This window comes from Crotalus tigris, unplaced genomic scaffold (assembly GCF_016545835.1).
Source record: "Crotalus tigris isolate CLP2741 ecotype Arizona unplaced genomic scaffold, ASM1654583v1 scf7180000018006.973166, whole genome shotgun sequence".
NCBI lineage: Eukaryota > Metazoa > Chordata > Lepidosauria > Squamata > Viperidae > Crotalus > Crotalus tigris.
The window spans coordinates 496,180-515,659 of record NW_024096771.1 but is presented as its reverse complement, the minus strand read 5'-3'; the positions used below and the strand labels follow the sequence as shown (position 1 = coordinate 515,659).

The window sequence follows — 19,480 nt, the reverse complement described above, 5'->3', positions numbered from 1 at the left end:
GTTTTGTTAGATATATGCTGCTTCTTCCTTTGATTGTTATGTTTCTTTCTAAATGTGACACGCCTCCATTTGTTTTCCTCCAAGGGTTTATGGGTAGGGTCAAATCCTCTGGGAGTTATTTGTCCATTGTTTGGTTCAGTTTGGGAATAGCTTTCTTGTGTAGGTTGGAGTTTGGCTAAAGTTGCCTCTAGAGTCCTTACTTTTTCCTGTAGCAGTTCACATAGTTTAAATTTAATGCATGTATAATTTGGGTGTTCTTTGGGCATAAGCACATACATGGAACATGTATTGCATACCACAATACTATCCGTCACCTGTTCCATGAGTTTGTTGTTTGAAAATCCCTCTTTTATGGTTGATAGATATGCTTTGCTGTTAACCATGTTTCTACCTTATCAGAATCCAATTATACTTCATCTCCAGTTATCAATTATAGAAAACCCCATTTCTGCCCTCTCTGGATTCTGTCATAAAGAAAGAGAGGGGGGTGAACAAAGGGGCTTTATGGCCCTCACTTCCTTCGGTACAACTTCAAAGGGTTTGAATGTGGATAGCACCAAAAGGCCTCATCATAACAAAGGAGGCTTTCATGTAGTTTATCTGAAGTCTCCATCCAGCTGGCAGAAAGGAAACAAGGGGGTGGGATTGTGATGCCTGAAACTGTCACTGGAAGAGGGGGGTGATTGGGTGGGACTACTGGGGAACCCCTTAAAACCTCGAATGGGAGAGCTTGAACCCCAAGTCCTGTCTAGAATGCCTGCAACCATTTTCTCTTAATAAAGGATTCCTGTTGGAAGAATTATTCCAAGAGTTCTGTCTTCTTAAGATGCAAAGTGGGGTGGGTCCTTACATTAGACAGGACTTGCAAAATTAATCCACCTGGAAGGGAGACCCTTGCTGGGGGATTTTGCAAAAAATTACCATGTCAGACAATGGAGCAAGAAAGAGGAAAAACTCCCTGGAAAGAGAGCCGCTGACCCAATTGGAACTTTGCCAGATGTTGGAATCCGAGAGGTCAGATTCCTCAGGAGAAGAAGTGGTGGAGACACGGGACCACAAGCCTCGCTGGTCAATGGGCGTTGGAAAGAAAAGTGAGTGGGGAAAGGAATCAAGAAAGGTGACCCTGAGACGGGGGACCAAGCAACCAGAATGGAAGCAAGAGATGGAGAAATCCCTGCACGCAAGTGAAGAGGGAGAAAGCTGGGCACCGTACTCAGACTGGATCCTAGAGAAAGCTATTGACCCGATGAAGAGAACTCTCAGCTCTCCAAGAGAGGAGAATCCTGAGCCCTACGGCCACCCCAGCTCCTGGAGCCGCAAAGGGAGAGACACCGAGGGGGACGTGGAACCTGCAACCCCGGGGACATCTACTGATCCAGTAGTCCCCACCCCCTACCAGACCACAGATGGCAATCTGGACGGAAGACACTACCACCAACAATGGAGGCATCGATCCATTCCAAGACGTCCGCTGTTGGAGGTGAAATTCAAAGGGGAGCCAACACGCTTGGGGTTCTTCCTAACCCAAGTCCTCAGCTACATGGAGGAATACGGGCAGGACATTCCCAGCGACAAAGCCTGCATCCAGATTGTGCAATCTGCCCTGGATGGACCGGCTGCAGATTGGGTGGTGAACTTGCATGACTCCAATGCCCCAGAACTCAGTAACTTCAACCGTTTCATGTCCTCTTTGAGAAGACGATTTGAAGACCCCCTGGCCGATCACAAAGCCCGTGAAAGGATAAAAAAGACAGACTAAATTATGATCTATATGACGCTTGCCTGCCCCGAGGGGACCCATACCAACTTGAGGAATGGTAAAACTTGACAGAGGAAGCAGAGATCGACATATTGAAGAGACACCGCCGAGGAAAATAATGGAGCCGCCCCCCGCCTGAGCTGACACACGAACCGGTGAAATCATTGGCTACAGCCAAGAAGCAAATGGGGTGTTTCAAGTGCGGAAGAGAAGGGCATCGAGCTGTAGAATGCCGCTCCAAAGCCCCCCAGCACAACCCAGACAGATCCCCAATCAACAAATCTGGAAAGTCTTCAGCTAAGCCAAAAGAAACTGACATGAGAATGATGGAAATTGCGGAACCCCCCACTTCTGCTCACCAAGGGGAAAAAAACTCCAGCCTACACCACAGGGCCGGTGGATGCCTCACATGACAGTTCAGAGGGCGAACCCCTGGTAAGTGGACACATCACGCCCATCCTCAAGACAGTGACTATATTAATTTCCCCCATGCCCGAAGCTGTGAAGGTGAAAGCCTTAATAGACTCTGGCTGCACCCGCTGCCTCATTAGCCCCACACTAGTGGGGAATCTGGGCATCCCATCGAGGAGACTGGAACAACCAATCTCATTTGGCCAGTTAGATGGATCCATAGCAGGGGGGATGCCAGCTACCCTAGCTACTCTACCAATACACCTCTCCCTGGGCAAACATGAAGAGGACATAACATTTGTGGTGACTCCAGGCATGGAATGCCCAATGATTCTAGGCATGGAATGGTTGAAAAAATGGAACCCCTGGGTAAATTGGAGGATGACAGAAATCAAATTCCCGAAGGGGGACCCTATGGACTTAAAATCCCAAGGGAGGCTACCAGAATCAAGAATAGAAAAAGCATCCATAGGAGAGGAAAAAAGATTAACAGAAATACCAGAGGAATATAGAGACCTTGCTGAAGTTTTCAGTGAGGAGAGGGTGAATGAGCTCCCCCCCCCACTGACCCACAGACTGTACCATTGAATTCAAGCCTGGGGCAAAACTCCCGAAGCCCAGATTATACTCCATGAGCCCAAAGGAGAAGGAGGAAATGGAAAGATTCATTAAAAAAAACCTAGAGAGAGGTTTCATTGAGCCAGCCAAGCCTAAAGTGGCTGCCCCGGTCCTTTTTAGAGAGAAGAAGGATGGCTCTTTACGTTTATGCGTGGATTATAGGGCCCTGAATACAATCAGTGAAAGCAACTATACCCTCTACCCCTCATGAAAGACATGCTGTCACACCTATCGAAAGGGAAAATTTTTTCTAAACTAGACCTAAGTGAAGCTTACTATCGCGTGAGAATTAAGGAAGGGGACGAATGGAAGACTGCATTTAACTCCCCATGGGGTGCTATCAATTCAAAGTCTTGCCATTTGGATTACAAGGGGGCCCTGCAGTCTTTATGCAATTAATCAATGACGTTCTAAGGGACCACCTGTTTAAGGGGGTCCTTGTTTACTTGGACGACATTCTTATTTTCACCGAAACAAAAGAGGAACATGTCAACCTTGTCAGAGCGGTTTTAAAGAAGCTGCGAGCCGCCCACCTATATGCCAAACTCTCAAAATGCGAATTCCACCAGGAAAGGATAGACTACCTAGGTTATCGCATATCCCCCCAGGGCATTGAAATGGACCCAGAGAAGGTCAAAGCAGTATTAGATTGGGCACCACCCCGCACAAGAAAGCAACTACAAAGTTTCCTGGGCTTTGCAAACTTTTACCGCCAATTCATCCCCTCATTTGCCCAGATAGCCTTGCCCCTCACTAACTTACTAAAAATGAAGGGAGCATCCTCAGTAAAACCTAGCCAGCCACTAACATGGACAATGGAGTGCCAAGCAGCGTTTGAGAGACTAAAGAGACTTTTTTCTGCTGAACCAGTACTAAGGCACCCAGAGATGGACAAGCCCTTCGTAATACAGGCAGATGCAAGTGATGTGGCAGTGGGGGCTGTTCTATTACAAGAAAATGATGATGGAGTATTGCAACCCTGTGCATATACATCCAAGAAACTCACGGAAACAGAACAGCGCTGGACTGTATGGGAGAAGGAGGCTTATGGGATACGTTGGGCATTACTTACGTGGCGACAGTTCCTGGAAGGCAACAAAATCCCCTTCCAGGTGTGGACTGATCACAAAAATTTGGAAGCCCTGAAAACATCCAGGAAACTCAATCCCAAACAAGCCTGCTGGTCCCAGTATTTTCACCAGTTCCAATTTAAGCTCAAACATTTACCAGGAAGAAAGAACTTCTTTCTTGTAAAAACTTTACATTTAATTAAACAGCAATTTTGGTGGCCATCCATGAAAAAGGACATAGAAAGTTATATAGCCAGTTGTCCAAAATGTGCCACTGCAAAGAGGTTGCATGGGAAATCGCCAGGACTATTGCAAACCATGGCAAGTCCCTCAGCCCCCTGGAGAGAAATAGCCATGGATTTTATAGTGGAATTGCCAGAAAGCAATGGGAATACTGTGGTCTGGATGGTCACGGACTTGTTTTCCAAACAGGTGCACTTTATCCCTTGCCAAAAGATTCCCACTGCAAAAGCCTTAGCAAAACTTTTCATCCAGCACATTTACAGATTGCATGGGGCACCCCAACGCATCATCTCTGACGGGGGTGCAATTTACGTCTGCATTTTGGAAGGAATTTTTATCCCTCTTAGGAACCACTCAGGGACTGACATCTAGCCACCACCCACAAGGAAATGGGGGGGCTGTAAAAATGAACTCCGTACTTAAGCAATATTTAAGATGTTTTCTTAGTTTCCAGCAGACCTTCTCCCTTTTGCAGAAGTTGCCTACAATATTGCAGTCCACTCCAGCACAGGTTACACTCCTTTTCAAATAGCCACTGGTCAAAGTTTCAACCCCATGCCAGAGTTAACCCCAAACGAACCAACGGTCCCTTCACTGAAAGAATGGAAAAACTACAAAACACCTGGCCAATAGTTAGAAAAGCACTAGATGAAGGTAGGCAGGCATACAAAGCACAAGGCAATATAAAAAGGGTTGAGCCTACACCATTCACTATAGGAGAAATGGTGTACTTATCTACAAAATACCTAAAGTCCCTACAGCCCTGTAAAAAACTTGGACCAAAATATATAGGACCTTTTCCAATTAAAAGAATCATAAATCCAGTAACAGTAGAATTAGAATTACCCAAAAATCTCAGGCAAATACACCCAATTTTTCATTGCAGCTTGCTGAAAAGAGAGCATCAGTCACCTCTACGGCCAAAAATCCCCCCCCCACCACCTCCAATCATGGTGGAGGGCGAACAACACTTCGAAATAAAGGAATCCTTGACTCTAGGAGATATCATGGAGCAACTCAGTACCTAGTTGCCTGGAAACACCTCCCTCCCTCACAAAACGAGTGGGTCCATAAACGTCATGTCAGAGCCCCGAAGCTATTGAAGAAGTTTCACACAGAGTATCCTAACAAGCCTGACTAACTTTTATACCTGTTTTGTTTTCTTTCAGGTGGATCTCTCTTATTTTTAAGGGGGGGCGGATGTCAGAATCCAATTATACTTCATCTCCAGTTATCAATTATAGAAAACCCCATTTCTGCCCTCTCTGGATTCTGTCATAAAGAAAGAGAGGGGGGTGAACAAAGGGGCTTTATGGCCCTCACTTCCTTCGGTACAACTTCAAAGGGTTTGAATGTGGATAGCACCAAAAGGCCTTATCATAACAAAGGAGGCTATTTACCTTTCATGTAGTTTATCTGAAGTCTCCATCCAGCCGGCAGAAAGGAAAAAAGGGGTGGGATTGTGATGCCTGAAACTGTCACTGGAAGAGGGGGGTGATTGGGTGGGACTACTGGGGAACCCCTTAAAACCTCGAATGGGAGAGCTTGAACCCCAATTCCTGTCTAGAACGCCTGCAACCATTTTCTCTTAATAAAGGATTCCTGTTGGAAGAATTATTCCAAGAGTTCTGTCTTCTTAAGATGCAAAGTGGGGTGGGTCCTTACATACCTTCTCTGTTCTAGGCAATTATGCCTATTTTTTTTGTCCTATATTTTGCAGATCACAATAGCATCAGTTCCTTTTTCCAAGAGTCTGCTGTGTGATTGCCTTTCGCAGTCCGCAGTCTACTGTTGTTTGCGTTCCCCAGTCTACTGCCATTCGCTGTCCCTGATCTACTGTTGTTCGCAGTCCCGGGTCTACTGCCGTTCTCAGTCTTGGGTCTACTGCTGTTCGCATCCGAGGTCTACTGCTGTTCACAGTCTCTCCAGACTACTGTTTTTTGCAGTGCCCGATCTACTGCTGTTCGCAATCCCTGGTCTACTGGCCTTTGCATTCCCCAGTCTATTGCTGTTCGCTGTCCCCAATCTACTATTGTTCGCAGTCCCAGGTCTACTGCTGTTCGCAGTCCCCGGTCTACGGCCATTCGCAGTCCCCGATCTACTGTCGTTTACAATCTCTGGTCTACTGTCGTTCACAGTCCTTGGTTTACTGCTGTTTGCAGTCCCTGATCTACTGTCGTTCGCAGTCCTTGGTCATGTCATTCGCAGTCTCTGGTCTATTGTCGTTCGCAGTCCCTGGTCTACTGTTGTTCACAGTTCCCGGTATACTGTGCTGCAGTGTTCTCCCACCCCCACCAATACCTCCGCAGCCACGTGGCTCCTGTTTGCTGGTCCATCGTGCTGGTGTTCTGCTTCCTTCAGCAAATGGGGCTGCCTAGGTGGTCCATTGTAAGCTCTCCTCTCCCTGGCTGGATCACCTGCCTGCTCCACTATCTCGCCGGCTCGCCTCTTCTCTCTGCCGGTTGTTGCGCTGCCCTCAGTCAGCTCTCTGCCCCATAGCTGATTCTCCTCTCTGCTCCGCAGATCTTCTCCTTTTCTCTTCTCCAGTCTTTTTGATTTTTCTGATTTATCTCTCCCTCTCCCTCTCGTCCTACTGTTTTGTCTTAATTTAAGATAACTTAGTTTAATAGCAACTTCTCTCCCCATGATGTAACCATACTTCTTCTGTGGGCGCCTTGTGTTTGAAATGATTATTTTAGAAATGTGATTAAGATCATCTCTTTATTTCATCATTTTATAAATTATTTTTCATCTATTATTTGATGAGATTGTATGGAGTAGCATAAAATGAATACGGTCCTTCCAACTGCATAAGCGATGAAGATAAAATTTTGGTTTAAGGAAGGAAAGGCAATTTTTATCTGTTTCCTTTTTTCTCAGAAGAAAACTTTTTAGGCAGCAGTCAACTGGCAAGGACAAAAATAATGAATTGAAAACACTCATTTTACTTCTCCCTGGTCCATTCTATGCTTTACAGAATGGTAAACATTCTGATAATATACCAAGACATGAATAGCTACAAATGAACCAAGAGTTGGAAGGAGGTAAAGTTAATTCAGCCCACACATTTGGTATCACTGTTATTATATTTTTTCATTCAACATTTTTAAAAATTATCTGTCAATTCTGAAGTCCAATTTATATTGTGTTTTTATTTTATCTTTCAGATTATGGCGCAAATGCAAGGCTTCGGGAGAAAGTATATTAAAGCCTTTTTGAAAGGTTTTTTTGTTGCTGTTCCTGTGACTGTCACTTTCCTTGATAGAGTGGCTTGTATAGCGAGAGTAGAAGGGGCTTCAATGCAGGTAAAAAGGATCTTTTCTGCTGTGTTCATTTTTAGGTATGAAGGCCTGAATTAGAACTAAGAGGCATTTGGAGAAATATAAAAGTACTTCAATTTTATTGAATATGATTTTGAAACATGCCCCTCAGTATCTTTGAGTTGCATTCTAAATAAAGACATTTAAGGACAGTGTTATTGATAAATCAAGAAATGTATATAAATAAATGGTTCAAGTGAGTGTTAGAAGATTTCACCGTTTTATATTTACACTGACCTTTTTTTACAAATGTGTATAAGTTTTGATCAAAGACATTTGTGATGGTTCTGGGAAATGTTGAAGAGAAATCTAGTGTAAGACTTTCATGGAAATAATGTGGCACTTTGCGTGAGTGTGAATTCTGGTTTGAAAGGACTGCATTATTTCCCTTGCCGCATGTAAGGGAGTCTTTATGGAAAAGGCCATTTGGAGCAGGTCAGTTGCACTGATATATTAAACTCTTTTTATGACCCTGTAACCCCTTAATTCAGGGTAGACTTGGGGCGACTGGATGGAGTGTTTACTGGCTGGATGCCCTTCCTGATGCCATACAGCAGGAGTTTGCAGCAGATATTTTTTCTTTGCACTCTAGGAGAAAAGCATCTACCTCAACCTTCCAGGTGGGAGATGAGTGCCTTCAGCACTAGGCCTCCATGCCACTCAATTGCACTCATTCATTACGGGGTTTTTAAAATAAATATTTTATTAGATTTTATGCAGGTAGGGAAAGGATAGAGTCAGTACGGGTATGGGAAGGGGTGGGAATAAGGGATTCGGGATAGGGTAAGGCAGTGGTGACGAACCTATGGCATGGGTGCCAGAGGTGGCACTCAGAGCCCTCTCTGTGGACATGCGCGCCATTGCCCCAGTCCTAGGCCTTCAGCTGGGTTTTATAAAACCTTTTCCCTTTAGGCCTCCACTGCCATGTGCAAAAAAAAAAAAAGGTTCAATCAGTCAATTTCAACTTCTAGCGGGAAAAAAAGGTCTTGCAAAGTTGGAATTGATTGATTGAACTTTTTAGTCCCACGTAGTCTGCCGTTACCACCACAGCCACACTCACCCAATGGGCCACACCCTTCCAATTGGCCACACCCAGCCAATGGGCCACACTCACCCGGCACCCGACAATGCGTGTGGGTTTTGGGTTGCAGTTTGGGCACTCAGTCTATAAAAGGTAGTCTATAAAAGGTTCACCATCACTGGCCTAGATATAAAAAGATGTTAAGATTTATGTTTCAGAAACAGTTTTGTTGACAAAAAGCAATACAGAAATAACTTGCAAAATAAAAATACAATTTTTGGAGGGTTATCAATAATTTCAGATACTTCAACATTTGCTTATTGTGGTTGGTTTTTGTTATGTCTAGAAAAAAGAAAATAATTCTAATATTTCTTAATAAAATTTTGAGAAGTTATTTTTATTGCCAATCTCAACTAACATTTGATTTGTTTTTTATACTGATGAGCTGTTTATGTAATAAATGGATGCTTCTAACCTCTTGCCATGGAATCATAATTTTTTTGTAGCTGCATCCATAATTTCTTATCGACATGAAGGTTGCGAAATGGAAATGTATAGTTCTTTTATGTAGAAGATGTCATTTTATGTAATAAATATAATTCTCCAGCATGACAGATGGAGAATCCACGAGTGGGTTGTCTTAATCCTCCTGCTCAAATTAGACTAAGTCTGGAAAGTTGCCACGCCTCCTGCTGGGCTAGAGCACCCCAGTTTACAACTTAGTCTCTTGCTCAACAGACGCGTAAAATTGTGCTCCTTTCCAGAATTAGCAGCAGGTTGTATTCTTCCCACTTGTGGATTTTCCTTCTTCATTACTTATTTTGGACATAACTTGATTTAATCTGGCTTACTTTCTCTTTCAAATTGAACTGGTCAATTTCACCTTGTGCTGAAGGGAATTTCTACAGACTTCAGGGTTTCCCTGCAGACTGCAGTCTCCTGACCTTCGAGGACAGCTTGCCTCCATGCGAGCCTTCCGAGCCTCTCAAATTGCACCAGCTGTTTAATTTTTTTTTTTAAATTGAAAATTTTTATTTTTTAAAACATACAATCATTTATAAAAATACAATAAAATTTTAAAATAGGGAAAACCCCCCCTTACCCTCCCTCCCACCCCCACCCCCCCTCCCTTCACTTCCCAGAGCAGAATACAGGGTTAAAAAAGAAGAAAATTATAATAATTAAGAAAAAAGAAAAAAAAAGAGAGAAAAAAAAATATCATAATTAACCTTTAACTCCATAACCTATAAAACAATTCTCTATAATATTTGATATTCATTCATAAAATAAATAAAACTTTTTAATTCCATACTTTTTCTGAATATAATCTATCCACCTTCCCCATACAGTAATATATCTTTCTTGTGTATGATCCTTTAAATAAGCAGAAATTTTTGCCATTTCTGCAAAACTAGATACTTTAAATATCCATTCTTCTAAAGTAGGCAAAGAATCTTTCTTCCAATATAAACCTACTAGTAACCTTGCTGCAGTTAATAAATTCAACATCAAAGTAGTTTCTTTTTCATTTAAGTCAACAAAAATACCAAGTAAAAATAGTTGAGGAGTAAACTTTATCTTTTTTCTAAAAATCTTTTGAATGTTCCACCAAATCATAATCCAAAAAGCCTTTACTTTTTTACAATTCCACCAAATATGAAAGTATGTCGCATCATTATTGCCACATCTCCAACATTTGGGCTGTATGTTGGAATACATACAAGATAATTTTTTAGGATCTAAGTGCCATCTATAAAACATTTTATAAAAATTTTCTCTCAAATTTTGAGCTTGTGTAAATTTAACATTTCTTATCCAAATTGTCTCCCATAAATCCAATGAGATCGGCTCCTGTATATTCTGAGCCCATTTAATCATACAGTCTTTAACCAATTCTGTTTCCGAATCTAACTCTAATAAAACATTATATATTCTTTTTATATGAGCCGGACCTTGGTTTTTAATCTGAATAACCAATTGTCTATCTTCTAGTGTTATTCCCTCTTTCTTGTCTACAGTCCATCTGTCCATTATTTGTAAATATTGAAACCATGACTGTAGAATATTTTGCTGCCTTAATACATCTAGGGATTTCAAATGCCAATTCGAACCAGAACAAATTAACAATTCTTTGTATGAGATTTTATCAAAATTTGTCCCCTTAGAGCAGTGGTTCTCAACCTGTGGGTCGGGACCCCATTTGGGGTCGAATGACCATTTCATGGGGGTCGCCAAACAAGACTGTCCGCCATTTTTCCCCCTTTTCTTTGGTCACGCCCCTGGCACCCGGTGTTATATAAGTGGTTGGGGGTCACCACAACATGGGGAACTGTATTATGGGGTCGCGGCATTAGAAAGGTTGAGAACCACTGCCTTAGAGGTTCCCTCAATTGCATGTCTGGGAATCCCCCAGATAGGTATTTTATAATTTAATCTATAATAATACTTCTTCCAAACACGAAGTAAGGCATTCCTCAAAATATGTGATTTAAAAGTCCGATCAACTTTCTTATTAAAAATTAAATATGCATGCCAACCGTATATTAAATCCCAACCTTCCAAAAAAAGAATATCCATATTTGTTAAATTAAGCCAATCACTTAACCAAGTTAGGGCGGCTGCATCATAATATAATTTCAAATTAGGTGCCTTAAGTCCCCCTCTTTCTCGAGCATCCTGTAATATCTTAAATTTAACCCTTGGTTTCTTCCCGGCCCATATAAAATTATTGATACCCTTTTGCCATTCCTCCAAATTTGCCTCTTTTTTAAGAATAGGTATCATCTGAAACAAAAAAAGAAACTTTGGTAGAACATTCATTTTTACAGCTGAAATTCTCCCCAACAATGACAATTGCAATTTTTTCCAATCTCTTAAATCCTTTTGGACTTTTGCCCATAATGGTTCGTAATTGTTCTTATACAATTTTCCATTTGAAGCAGTTAGATATACTCCCAAGTATTTAACCTTTTTTACCATCTGAAAACCTGTGGCTTTAATCAAACTTTCCCTTTCTTTAACTGACATATTCTTAGATAATATCTTAGTCTTATAATTATTAACTTTAAAACCAGAAACATTCCCATACTGTGTTATAAGTTCTAATAAACCATCAATCGCCTGATTCGGCTGTTCCAAAATTAAAACCAAATCATCCGCAAATGCCCGCAATTTATACTCATTCTTCCTTATCTTTACACCCTTAATTAACTTCGATTCCCGAATCTGAGTCAATAAAATTTCCAATGTTAAAACAAATAACAATGGGGATAATGGACATCCTTGTCTTGTCCCTTTTTGAATATTAAAATTCTCAGTCAATCCCCCATTTACAACAATTTGTGCAGATTGCTGCTGATATATAGCTTTAAGTGCATGTAAAAAATTATCCCCAAAATTCATTTTCTCTACCAAAGAAAATAAAAATTGCCAGTCCAATTGATCAAAAGCTTTTTCAGCATCCAAAAAGATAAAAGCCACAGGAATCTGATTATTCTTATCCAAGTACTCAATTAAGTTGATAATTTGTCTGACATTATGTTTCATATATCTCCCTGTTATAAATCCTGCTTGGTCACTATGAATCAAATCTTTCATGACCTGCATTAATCTATTTGCCAAAATTTTTGTAAAAATCTTATAATCAACATTCAATAATGAAATTGGCCTATAATTCTTAGGCTCTGTAAGATCCTGATCTTCCTTCGGAATCAGTGATATAAAGGCTCTTTTCCAAGAAGGAGGAACTTGCATACCCAACAAAATACTATTAAAGAGTTCCTTTAACGGCTCTATCATTTCTTCAGATAAGATCTTATAATACCTAGAAGTCAGTCCATCTGTTCCAGGAGACTTTCCAACCTTTAACTGCTTAATAGCTAAACCAATTTCCTCCACAGTAATTAAACTATTCATCCCATTTTGTTGTTCCTCTGAAAGTCTAGGAAAATGTACTGATTGTAAATATTTATCTATATCCAAACCCCTTATATTATCACTTGAATATAATTTTGTGTAAAAGTCCAAAAAGCTTTTTCTAATCAAATCTTGCTGAAAAACCTCAGTACCTTTATATTTTACTTTCTCTATAATTCTAGCTTTCTGTTTCTTTCGTAACTGATAAGCCAACCACCTCCCAGGCTTATTCGCATTGCAAAAAGTATTATGTCTCATGTACGACAGATTGGTAGCCACCTGATCTGCCATCAACATGTTAAATTGTTCCTTAAGCATCTTTATAGATACCTTTAAATTATTATCAGTAGGGTTAAGAACCAACTCTTGTTCTTTTGATTTGATCTCTTCTTCTATTTCTCTACGTCTTTGTGACCCTTTTTCCCTAAAAACTTTATTCAATTGAATCAAAATTCCCCTCATATATGCTTTACTAGCGTCCCACACCATAGACATCGATGTTCCCTTATTCATATTTATAGTAAAAAAGTCCTTTAAATGTTCTTTACACTTTTTGTACGAACTCCTCCCAATTAAATAAGTTCTCATTCAATCTCCAGGATCTTCTATTCCCGTCTTCCGAATATAACTCCATCCACACAGGACTATGATCTGACAATGTTCTGGGAAAAATTTTCACCTTCCTCACTCTAGGGAGGAAGTCATTAGTAATAAAAAAAAATCAATCCTTGAAAATGACTGGTGTCTATCAGAATAAAAAGTAAAGTCTCTATCACTTGTGTTCCTTTCTCGCCAAATATCAATAAGCTCCAGTTCTTCCTTCAAATCAAAGAAAGTCATAGGTAGTTTAGTTTGAATAAAAGTTTTAGAGGAACTTCTTTTGTCTATAGTTGGGTCTAAAACCCCATTCCAGTCACCCATCAAAATTACCGATTTATAATCCAGCTGAGATATCTTGCCATGCAGCAACTTGTAAAATTGTTTCTGTTGTTGATTGGGAGCATATAGTCCAACAATAAGAACCTTTCGGCCTTGTAATAATAATTCCACAAAAAGATATCTTCCTTCAGAATCAGCCTCAATTAGTTTAGCTGAAAAAGTTTTCTTCACATAAATTACCACTCCCCCTTTTTTCCCAGGGGCTGGAGCAGTAAAATTCCCAGACGGGAATTCATCAAGAATTTAGAATCCTTTAAAGTTATATGAGTCTCCTGCAAACATATCAAATCATTATTATGTTGTTTCAAATAATGGAAAATCTTTCTTCGTTTCTGTGGCACGTTTAAGCCATTAACATTCCAGGTCAGAAACCTGACCATCTCCACCGGCCTGGAGCCTCTGGAGCATGGCCTGCAGATCTGCTGTCGAAGATCTTTTTGGTCTTGCCCCTCCCACAGGCTCTGTAACAACCAAACTTTCACCACTCTTCTGCAACTGCTCTTTTTCTTTACGTTTATGGGCAGCTCGTGTCATCCTTTGCTCTTTTATGTCAGAATTCGGTGCAGCTTGTTCCATAACCATCATTGATGAGGCTCCTGCCATAAGAGACTCTTCCGTCATCCTTATTTGTGGAGGTGGTGACAATCTTGCTTTTAAGATAGACTGATAAAAATCTCTTGCTTTGGAAACAGTAGTTAATCTGTGACGTATCCCTTCATAATTTACTATTATTCCTCTTGGAATCTCCCATCTGAACTGAATTTGACGATGTTTCAGCTCATCAGACAAGAAAGTAAAATCTTTTCTGGCTCTTAAAATTTTTGGAGGTATCTCTTTTAAAATTATCACGTCTTGATCAGCAATTTGAAACTTTTGTTTGTAAAAAGCCTGTATAATTTCATTACGGATAGATCTTCTAGAAAAATAAATAACCACATCTCTTGGTAGATTTCTCTGTCTAGCAACCCGTGAATTAACTCTAAAATTTTTTTCTATCTCATTCTCAATTATTTCAGGCCTCCAGCCAATATTAGGAGCAATATCTTTCACAATAAGCATCTTTAAGTCTTCCTGAGGGTTCTCCCTCAGGCCTCTGATACGCAATGCGTGTTCCATCTCCCTATATTGTGAAATGATTTGTTCATCCTGTGTAATTTCTATCTTGTTCTCTACCTCCTGCATTCTAAATTCCATCCTTGATGCATTTTCAGTAATCTTTTCCATCTGGTCATCAATCCTCTCTATGTGCAGGGCTAAGCCCTGAAAGGCCAGAAGGATATGGTCTCTTACTTGTTTGTTCTTTTTCTCCAATAATTCTTCTGTATTAGCCCTCTCTGCAATTATAAGATCTTTTACCTCCTCCTTAATATCCAAGGCATGCTGTTTTAAAGCATCTTGTAAATCATTAAGAGAAATTGCAGGAGGAGGAGGAGAAGGTGGAGGTGATTTTGGTTTCTGAGATGCAGGCTGAGGCATTGGAGAAGAAATAGGAACCTTAGGGGCGGGAGGCAGACGTTTTGAAGCCATTTTCTTAAGTTCCAAGAAGAAAGAGTCTTATTGAAAAAAAAAGGGGGGGCACAGTTCTTTTAAGTATTCTTAAAAAAAAATAGAGAAAAAAAGAGGAAAGAATAAAAGCCAAATTCTTACTTAAACAGCACCAGCTGTTTAATTGATGTTGCGACTTCTTGCTGGAACCATCACAGCCTTATTTCGGCATTTTCCCTCAGCGCTTTCCCTCGTCAGGCGATCTCTCACAGAGTCGTCTATCTCCCTTTGGGCCGATTGCTTGATTCAGCAGCTTACAGCAGCGCCGAATTCTGCTGTTTGAGCCTTTCTCTGACTGGCTCTTTAGACTCCTCAGTGGCCAAGGACGTTGCGGGAGGGATCCTTTCTGAGGGGCCCTGGCTATCTTCTGACTCGGAGGCCGTTATTTTCAGCGTGAAAATAGCGCGGCCGCCATTTTGAATGCGGCACAAGCAGCCTAACTGTATTTGAGCCTCCAACCAGGAATTGCTTCAGGGATGCTAGGTTTGGCGCACAGATCACGCGGCCGCCATTTTGAGTAGTGCGCTCAGGACTACATATGAATTTCCGGCCTGTAGCCTTCTGTCAAGTTAGGCCCTTACTGCATTTCATCATCCTGCGGCCGTTATGACTTCAATGGGGAGGGCAATATCGCTCCTGCGGGGTCTTATTGCCTGATCTTATACCCCATCCCCCCACCCTAAGCAGTCAGGCCTGCACATACAGGGAGTTTTCCCCTGGGGGGGGGAGACCGAGTCAGACGGTCATCTGTAGACCGTGCGGGCACTGTGCCGCCAAGATTGGCCTCGCAAACAACAGCTAAGTCCTTGTCAGCCAATTATTGGAGTAGTAGTCGGAGCTACCTGGGTCCAGGCTTGGACAGACGGTTTTCCCTTATAATTTATTCTGCTCCACATTGCGGGATCCCTCCCGGCCTACCATTGGGATATCCCACTGAAATGGCAGATAATTTGGTTCCTCAGTCTGCACAGGGCATTCCAGACTCCCCCGCCAGAAAGAAACACAAGTCTTCCACAATGGAAGTGGCGGGGAGGCTCAAGGCTAAGGCCAGGGCTCAGTCCAGTAAGAAGCCCGCAAAAGCAGCTGAGAAGGAGGCCAGTAGACACCATCAGGCCTTGGAGAAGGAATTCTCCAAGGCACAGAAACTGACTCCAGGTGAGATAGACATTAACACTCCTGCTCCACCTGTGATGTCACTGTTCGAACTGCAGCTAGCCCCCTCTAATCTAGCCCCACGTGCTTGGTCTGCTCAAAGGGAGACCATACAGATGGAATCCATTTTTCCTAGCCAGAGTCTGGAACCGCGGAGGGTTTCCTCTCCAGTCACGGTGCAATCGGGGCTCCGTCCCACTGAGGCACAGGCAGCGTGGCCTGATCAATTTCAGACAATGATGGCTGAGGCCTTCGCCCAGTTCATGACCTCTTCTGCCTACCAGCGGCCCTGACAGGAACCCTCAGTTCCACTAAGGTCATTCCCTCAGACAGAGGCCCCTGCATTTCCTCATTCAGCCTGTTTAATCAGATCCTCTCAGGACGAGGAATCAGACTCTGAAGACTTTGAGCCGTCGGGATTACTTCTGTCAGACAATGAAGAGGCTCCTTCTTCGGATCCATCGCTGCTCACCGGCTTGTTCGACCAGTCACTGGTTCACTTCTTGTCAAGGCGTGCACCTCAGCAAACATCGCCCCGGAACAAGAGTCCCAGGCAGCTCCTTCTACCTCCCAGGACCCAAACCCATTGTACTCTGAACCGGTGGTTGCACAGAAACATATTCCCTGCCTGCCTTTCTTTCGCAACACAGTCCAGAAGCAGTGGGCAAACCTGGGCGCTCTCCTCATGCCGGGTGTATCGGAGAAAAAGCTCTTTAATGTGGCGCCTTCCTTCTCTTCTTTACTAGAGGTTCCTCCAGTGGATCAACCGTTAAATTCTTTGTTCTCTAATCCTACCATTCCAGGGGACATGGCCGAAGCTCTGAAAGCGGAGGATGGGAGATTTGAATCTGCCTTGCGCAGGTCCCATCAGGCTTTGGCGTGGTCGGTGAAGGCGTCTACATCCCTAGCCTTCTTTGCCCGGGCCTCCATCATATGGCTCCATGAACTTCAGAATATGTTTCCCCCAGACCAGGTTCGCGCACATCAGAACCTGGGTAAGTTGGTGGCAACATCACAATACATGGAGGACGCTTCTCTTCACGCCGCCAGGTATTCCTCAAGAGCCATAACTGCAGACGTCTCCACCCACAGGCTTCTCTGGCTCAAACAGTGGCGAGCAGACTTGAAGTCTAAGTGGCGTTTGGCTACCACTCCTTACAGCGGAGACCAGCTTTTCAGTGAGACCCTCAACCCTTATTTAATAGAGGGTAAGGACAAATGCAAAGTCATGATGCACATGAATAGGAGAGCGGATAGGCGGTCCCACCAATACTTTTGCAGACAGTCCTTTCATTCAGCTTCCACTTGGGACTGGCCTCAAACCCCTCGTTCCTTTTCCTCAAGACCAGATCGTCCTCAGGACCGTTCTGCACCCAGGGCCAGAACGCAATTCTAGGCCAAGCGGCCCTTTCGAGGTTCAGGAGGGCGTCCTTTTAGAAGGACCAAGTGACTCCAGGGACGTTTCTCCCATAGGTAGCAGACTGTCCCTCTTCGCCAGCGTATGAGAAGCCACCACCACAGACTCCTGGGTATTAAATACCATCACTCACAGTCTAGCCCTAGAATTCTTGTCCAGCCCTCCAGAACGTTTCCAATCTTGTCCTACTCCCAAGAATGCAATCAAAGCGGGTCATGTCAGAGGCCATTTCCCATTTGTTACAAATAAACACCATAGAGCCAGTTCTGGAGGAACAGAGGGGACGGGGTTTTTATTCCAATCTTGTTGTAGTTCCAAAGTCTTCAAGCGGCTGGAGAGCAATATTGGATTTAAAAAAACTGAATTCCTACCTGACTTGCAGGAAGTTCAAGATGCAAACGCTCCAGTCTATCCTAGCCAGCATCAGGAAGGGAGACTTCCTGATATCCATAAACTTAACGGACGCGTATTTGCATATTCCCATCCTCCCTGGACATCGCAAGTTCCTCAGATTTTGCCATGCCCGCCAGTGTTCTAATACAGAGCACTTCCATTCGGTCTCTCCTCGGCCCCTTGAGTATTCACAAAGGTCTTGGCAGTGCTGGCTACTTACCTGAGACAAATTCCGATACGGGTCCAGTGTTACTTGGACGATATTCTGATCCAGTCTCCATCCTTCCAGTTGGCTCAATCGGACCTAACCCTCACCATCAGGACCCTTCAGACTCACAGGTTTTCTGTAAATTTCCAGAAAAGTCAGACGGTCCCATCAACCTGCTTCCTTCATTTGGGCGCGATCATAGACACAAACATTTGTATGGTCTACCTGTCGCAGGACTGGCTAGACAGTATACAGACCCTAGTTCATCGGGTACGAAGGGAGAGAGTGGTCACCCTGGCAAAGTTGTCACAGCTCTTGGGGAAGATGGTGTCCTGTATAGCAATTGTACTATGGGAACGACTTCATTCCAGAGATCTACAGTGGTTTTTGCTCCTGTTTCAGAGGATGGGCACCAGCTCTTCCAGCCAAAAGGTATAAGTTCCACGCCATCTGTTGAACTCCCTTTGGTGGTGGCTTTCCCCGCAATGACAAAGGGCGCCCTGTTCAAGGAACCAGTCAGGCTTACTCTGACTACAGACGCCAGCCTGTTCGGCTGGAGAGCACATCTTCAGTCGGAGTTGGCTCAGGGTTGGTGGTCCCAGGCAGACTTGAAACACAGTATAAACTGGTTAGAGCTCAGGGCCATACATCTAGCCTTACGCCACTTCAGCAGCAGGGTGGTGAGGCAGCATGTCCTGGTGCTTACTGACAATGTTGCAGCGAAAGCTCATGTGAACAGACAAGGGGGGACCCGGTCCATGCCTCTCAGTTGTTGGGTTCTTGGGTGGAGAACAATCTTTGTTCCATCAAGGCGGAACACATCTCCTGAGAGGCGAATTAGCAGGCGGACTCCTTGAGCAGGTCAACAGTGGAGCACTCTGAGTGGCGCCTGGACCCCGGCTTGTTCAGGGAGATGACGGACAGGTTTGGTCGTCTGACATTAGACCTCTTTGCCTCTCCAACCAATTCCCAACTTCTAAGATTTTTTTCCAGATTCCCATCCCCAAGAATAGAAGGGATAGATGCCCTCCGCAGCCCCTGGCCCAGGGAGCTGTTATTCACCTTTCCTCCCCTTCCTCTGATTCCGGCGACAATCAGCAAGATTCTGCACGAACGGGCGGAGGTCATTCTAATTGCCCCACATTGGCCAAGATGTCTGTGGTTCGCCAACCTGGGGGAGCTTTCCGTCTCACCCCCCCCCCCCCGTGGAGGATCCTCCAGGTCGTATTGCTGTCAGCCAGGGAGTCCTTCAACATCCAGATCCTCAGTGGCTCCAACTAACCGCTTGGCACTTGAGCGGCAGGCCCTGACCCGTAGCTCGTATTCATCGAGGGTGATCGCCATGATCCAGCAATCCAGGCGCCCCTCTACGAATAGAATTTACGATGCCACATGGAGGAACTTCTGTCTCTGGTGTTCAGGGCACAAGGTGCAACTCTCGGACATCACTATCCCGATAGTTCTAGAAT

The 19,480-nt window shown here is 43.4% G+C and overlaps 1 protein-coding gene across 4 annotated transcripts in view; it reads left to right on the top strand.

The window, feature by feature from the left end:
- Window positions 1-19,480, top strand: part of IMMP2L (inner mitochondrial membrane peptidase subunit 2) — a 97,265-nt gene that overhangs the window by 50,162 nt on the left and 27,623 nt on the right. For all 4 annotated transcript variants that reach the window (XM_039346554.1, XM_039346553.1, XM_039346555.1 and 1 more), the window contains exon 2: window positions 7,269-7,406. In XM_039346554.1, the coding sequence (XP_039202488.1) occupies window positions 7,272-7,406 (135 nt within the window). In that variant the 5' untranslated portion in view covers window positions 7,269-7,271. The remainder of the gene's footprint in view (window positions 1-7,268; window positions 7,407-19,480) is intronic.